Source organism: Symsagittifera roscoffensis, unplaced genomic scaffold, assembly GCF_963678635.1.
Source record: "Symsagittifera roscoffensis unplaced genomic scaffold, txSymRosc1.1 SCAFFOLD_742, whole genome shotgun sequence".
NCBI lineage: Eukaryota > Metazoa > Xenacoelomorpha > Acoela > Convolutidae > Symsagittifera > Symsagittifera roscoffensis.
Window position 1 is genome coordinate 1 of NW_026970733.1, and position 6257 is coordinate 6257.

At 36.4% G+C, this 6257-nt stretch overlaps 1 protein-coding gene across 1 annotated transcript; it reads left to right on the forward strand.

Annotated features, from left to right (window-relative positions):
- Nucleotides 1-305: 305 nt before the first annotated feature.
- On the forward strand, nt 306-5966 carry LOC134855933 (uncharacterized; the record flags this gene model as incomplete). Its single annotated transcript, XM_063872315.1, has 3 exons — nt 306-1409; nt 1555-1754; nt 4615-5966. Coding segments are annotated over 3 exons (1538 nt in total), but the record flags the coding sequence as incomplete, so codon positions are not given.
- Between the last annotated feature and the right edge of the window lie 291 nt (nt 5967-6257).

A 6257-nucleotide genomic window follows, 5' to 3' on the forward strand; every position in this document is an offset into this window, starting at 1 on the left:
CCCGCTCATAAACTTTGGGCGGTTTGAGCGGTTTGGGCGGTTTTTTTTTAGGAAAAACCGCTCAAACCGCTCAAATCTTGCAGTAAAAAACGCTTTCAAAAGCCGCACAACCTTTTGTAAACAATTTTTTTACACAAGACTTGAGCAATTTTTGAGCGGTTCATAAAAAAAACGGTCAAAAACCGCGCAAGATTTAAGCGGTTTTAGAGCGGTAATCTAAAAAACTGCTCAAACCGCTCAAATCTTGCATCAAAATAGATGAAAAATCTCGAGTCGGGTGTTGATATGGAATCTTGTTTTCTCAGGCAAATTTGTCAGCATCGTTTCAATAAAAGAGGAAACAAACTGTGTGGACTGGATCCACGATCAACTGGATCGCGATTTGACTGAGTGCGCGGCTGAGGTGGAGATGCTGCATGGTTGCCCGACGAACGACCCAGCAAGCAATGGCGCCGCCAGTGACAGCTACTGGGCTCATGAGGAGGTGGAAAATGGACCCAATGACTGGTTTTATGACCCCTGCTGCAACCAACAAGCAAACCTACCCTCTAGCCCTAATGGTGTTTGCAACGCCCGGAACTGCGAATACAACCTGGGAGCTGATTTCTGCATTCGCTCGCCTTCCGTTCCGTGTTATGACAAACACTTTGATCAGACACTCTACGTTTCCAACCAGTGTTGCTACAACGAACAAGGGAATCTCTTAGACAGCCAGGCAGTGAACGGTACCGGTCGAATGAGTGTCAGCAAGGCTTCTTTCGGCAACTTGCACCGGTTTTTCAAAACTGAACTAGAGGCATACGAAAAATGCTGCGAAGATGATTTTCGCTGCGAGCTATTTCATCAGAACCGACCGGCGCTAGTTGGATCTTACAAGGGCAGCTTGACAATTCCTGTAACTTTTGGAGGACAATTCGAAACAGGAGATGGTGTTGGGTACACCTTTCTGGGCTTAGGAGTGTACACATTTCTGCAGACGGATCTGGACATTCCGACTACAATGCAAATAACTACCCGAGCTGACGGCGCTCAGGCTGTGGTGGCTGGCTTTGCGATTTCCTACGGGCACCACAAAATTGAAGTCATGAGGCCATACACCGTACCAGCGAACAAGACGGAGCGACTGCGCAACTACTATTTTGTCAATGACTTCATGGTTTTCACAGACTTGATGATCATCGATGCAGAGGATCCTTTCGACCTCTACTTTGGAGGAATCAATATCAAGAAGGAAACTGGCGGACGTTCAGTGCAAGTAACTGTTCCGAATGTGAATCTTTGTGTGAACATCTTCATGGCTCGCAACTACTTCAACCTCTATGTCACTGTGCCCGAGAGCTTCATAGGACATACCCAGGGACTCGTGGGCTTGCTGGACGGTAACCCAGGAAACGATTTCAAACCAAACTGTGAGCAAAATTGTTATGTTTTTTTTTCACGTTAGCTTCAAAATTTCAGCAGCACTATATACAACGTCGTGCTCTGAGTAAACGGCCGCCTGATAATTTTCTCATGTTTGTTACTTTGTCTTGAATCTGTATATCTTTTTTTCAGACCGATGGAAAGACGCCCTTGTGCAACCGGTGGAGCCAACCACTCTGCACGATGAGTTTGCTGAGTCTTGGAAAGTCGAGAACCCCAAGGATTGGCTTTTCGGAGAGTTTCTTTCAGGAATGATTAGCGCTGAGATCAATTCGGGCCCGGTGATGTACAACTACTCCATCCCCTCTGAGCAAACAGACGCATACGACCAAGTAAAATAATCATCTCGATTCATTAACTTTATACACATTCGGCGCAGCGCTGTGTCATATCAGGATATCCACTTTTTCCGAGCCTAGTTTTTCCCCGCAAAATCAGGGCCACAAATAGTAATCGAAATGGGTCGAGTGATATATCATCATATATAAGCCCTTTCATGCGTGATTCAAACGACATTGAAAAATTTTTTAAACGTTTTCTCAGTGTTCAGGAAAAAATTAGCTTGTTTTGTCTTTCAACTAAAAAAAGTACCACAAATAATCATCGGAATGGGTCGAGAGGTATATCATATTAGGGCCCTTTCAGTGGTGATTTGAGCGACATCAATTTTTTTTCGAAAAGTTGTCCCAGTTTCGAGTAACTAAAACAGGTGAGCATGCTTATTATAAAAAAACAGCATGGAACTTTGAAACTTTTGACAGAAAAAACTAATCTGCAAAAAAAAAACAATTTCTGCAAAAAAGGAACAAAATTTTTTTTTGAACTTTGCTTGTTTTTTTTCAGCCATTTTTGACCAAAACCTTTGCCTGATTTGACTATTTCACAGTGAATGTCGTATATATGTAAATATCTGATTTTCTTCGGATCAATTCGTCGCACCCCGCGCAAAAAAGAACAACAAAGTTTGTAAGAAAAAACATAAAAAAATCTTTTTTTTTGTATTTTTGTAGGAATATGATTGGATCATTCTGTGCTACTTCCAGAGCATCCTGGGATCTTTGTTGTTCCGACCATTGAAATTGGGGAGGAATAATGTATTCGGGTGTGTTTTAGTTTTTTGCTTTTTGTTTTCCACGCAAAATCAGGTACCAAAAATATTGTTCGGACTGGGTTGAGTGATATATCATATTAAAGACTTTTTATTCGTGATTCGAATCAGAAGTAAAATTTTCCAGGAATATTGTGATGAGAGGAATCGGTTTGAAATTTTTGACTTTTCGTCCTAACTCGAGCGAATAAAGCAAGCGACCAGGCTTACAACAGCTAATTAGCAGGCTAAAATTCAAGCCCTAAAAATTTAATTTCAAGTAGGTAAAATTAATTTTTGGAGTTTTGTTAGCTCCATTCTGGGAACCAAAATTTTCAAGAAATTTAAACTTTTCGTCTTTCATTTTTTTAAGTTTTTTGTCATTTTTCAACACAAATGTTTGTCCAATTTGCCTATATTACAATAACTGTCTAATTTGCCTAAAATATGTTTATACGTCAGATTTTTTTATCACAATGAGCAGAAAAAGTTAAGCTAAATTGAAAAAAAAGGACTTTCTAAACCGTAGTTTTTGTAAAGACTATGGTCTGAACATTCTGTGCTACTTGTACAGTAACCAGCTATTCTTGTTTTTCATCTGGTTTTGCTTTTGATGCCTAATAAATTTGAATCTATTGCACGTCGAGAAAAAATGGCAATTTTCTCGGCTTTTTTTCTCTCAAGTTGATTTTCTGCGCTCCTCAAACCATTTATTTTACCAATAACTTCTTTTTACCAATAACTTATTGGTTTATTTCATCAATAACTCCCCGCTATATCAAACTTGACCATATTATGATAAACGCTAACATCCTCGGTTGACCAAAAATGCTTGTCGTACAGTTTTGATTTATGAAAAATTGTTTATCATACGATTTCGCACAATTCCGTATACACAGAAAATGTTAAGAAAACTCTAAGATAAGCATTTTTTCATATATGAAAGTTGTATGACAAGCATTTTTCCACAAACCAAAAAGCTGATTTTTTAATAACTATGTTTCTCAAAAATTTTCGGATGTGTTCGTGACCAAACACAAATTACTAAAACCAAGGTTACTCAAAACTAGGGTCACCAAAAGGTTGATCGTCTTGCATTTACAATGCATTGGAAACAACCAAAAGTGAGTTCTTTTCACAAATCATACACTGAAAGTATCAAACTTTTAAACTTTGGCAACAATTTTCAAAGATGATTATCTTTAAAATAGGAATTTTCAATTTATCAGACATTGATCAAGGCATATATAAACATGCCATACAAAAACATAAAAGTTTTCAGCCTGTTTGAAAAACGTTTTCCAGGGAAATGGAAAAAATCCAGTTTTTGTAAATCCAGGACTACGTTATGCAGACAAAAATTTAAAATTTGCATAAAAAATTCCTTTTGGATTGTTTGTTTGAGTAAGAAGTCGATTTGTGGTTGAAGAAAAAACTCTTTTAGAGAAATTTCAATTTTACTTGAAAAAAGTTTTGTTGTCGCCATCAAAAAAACGATAGTCATACAATTTTCATATTGTATTTGGTTCAAATAGCCGCAGAAACTAGCTGGAATCTTTTTTCAGTGATTGCTTGAAATTGTATGAAAATTATATGACTAACATTTTTCCATACGTTTGATGTATGGAATTGTATGATGAGCATTTTTGGAGTATGGAATTGTAAGATAAGGGTTTTCGGTTTATGGAGGTCAACCCGGGACCTTCATCACCTTCATCATAAAATTGTTAGTATCTGAAATTAAACCAAGTGAGGACATTTTCGGTGGCTGCTTGCTGTAAAATTTTTCGTGTTTATGCTTCTTTCAAATACGAAATTTAAACGGTGGCGTTCAACAGTGCCGAAGTACATGACGCCGCGCTTGGAGAAACTTTTGTTTGTTTAACAAGCGGCTACAATTAAAATGGCGATTTTTCACTTTTCAACTTCCGTCTGTTTGAAATAATTTACTTGTCAGTGATTTTGGGACCAGTAAAAACTGTTAAAAACCATTTTCGGCACTGTTCAACAACTAATTACTTTTTGGCACTGTTGTACATCGGCACTGTTGTACTTTAATGGAATGGGTCATATTAGTAATCTGAAGAATTAATTTTTTTCTGCAGTTGTGTCATGGGAATTTGGCCTGTGAGTTGGGAGTTGTGAGGAGCGGGAATCAGAACTTTGCAGCCGACTTCCAAGACCTCGCTCAAAACCACATCCGAGGCCCCAACTCCTCTGATATCAGCATGCGATTTAGAGCCTCCATCAAATCAGGCGCCACAGTCCCCAAAAACACGTTCCACAGTGTGATGGTGGTTGTGATGATGCTGATCGGTCCATTTTTTATTACCATCTAAGCAACCATTGGTTCTGAAACGCGCCTGAAATTTCAAAAACTCCAAATTCCATCAAAATAAGGAAACAATTACCTTTCTATGGTTTAACATGGACAAAGAAAATGAACGATTTAGGATTGCGTTTCAGTAACTATTTTCGATCCATGCACTTTTGAATGTTCATGTGTGGGCCTAACTTTTGGTTATTATTCATACCAATTTCAAAAAACGAATTAGTCAACTCCAATTTTTCAAAAACTAGATTACCCTCCTAACTGTCTCTGACGGGCAACAAAGGATGAAATAAAAAAAGTATCGGCGTTGACTGATGAACATGATTTCGATTGTATATCAAATGGTGTATCAACAATAGGAAAACAAACGATCACTATAAAATCATCACAAGATTCTCTTCGAAGATATTACTAAGAATCCATTGCTATATTGATTTTGTGTTGAATAATCATGCATAAAATAATTTTTCATTTAATCAAATAGCCAAACTTGAATGTTGCCGTTTTCTAAAATCGAGGGTCTATTGATTGTTTGATTCCATTTCTCACGTAGAAATAGCTTCAGATTATTCAAATTGTTCCTTATAACTTTGATCAAAGGTATGATCTTATTAAAGCTTCGGATAGCAAGAACAATTCTTTTGATGTCTTGACAAATTAGTCCATTTGAAAAAATTATTGAAAAAAACATGAGTTCTACCAAGAATTGTTCATTGGTGTTATAAAACTTTTTTAAAAAACAGAAATATGCTTCTTAGACGAAATCAGAAAGAGCTTTGAATTCAGTATTAAATTGATATATTCAGTATTCCAATTGTAATTGGTACTAACCGGGTTTAATCAAAACAAATTAATGTTGGTATTATGCGGATTTAATCATTACAAATTAAAGTTGGTATTAATCGGATTAATTCATTTCAGATTGAAATTAAATAATAATCGGATATATTCATTTCAAAATAAAATTAGTATTAGTCTTATTGATTCATTACAAATTGAAACTAGTGTAAATCGGATTTATCAAATACAAAAATAAAAATAGTATTAATCGGTTTGTTCAATTCCAATTGATTTAGTTTTAACCGGATGTCTATTCAATTCTTCAATTCAATCATATTAATCTAATTTTTTCTTTAGTTTCACGAGCTAGAAATTGAGAAAGGCAAATAAAGGAGACAAAATATATAATTTTATTGAGACATCATTTCCAGGTGAATTCCTATTTGACTTACTGAAGTGCATAGATTTTTTATCGGGGTTGGAAGGGGTGGTGCATTCAGCAGCAGTCTGACATGCAATTTTTTAAAAGAAAGAACACATGAAACGTCAACAAAAAGGCAAACGCGAAAATTCAAAGAACTAAGCCTAATAAATTTCAGTTCATTAAACAAGTTCAAGATGTTGTTCGATAAATTT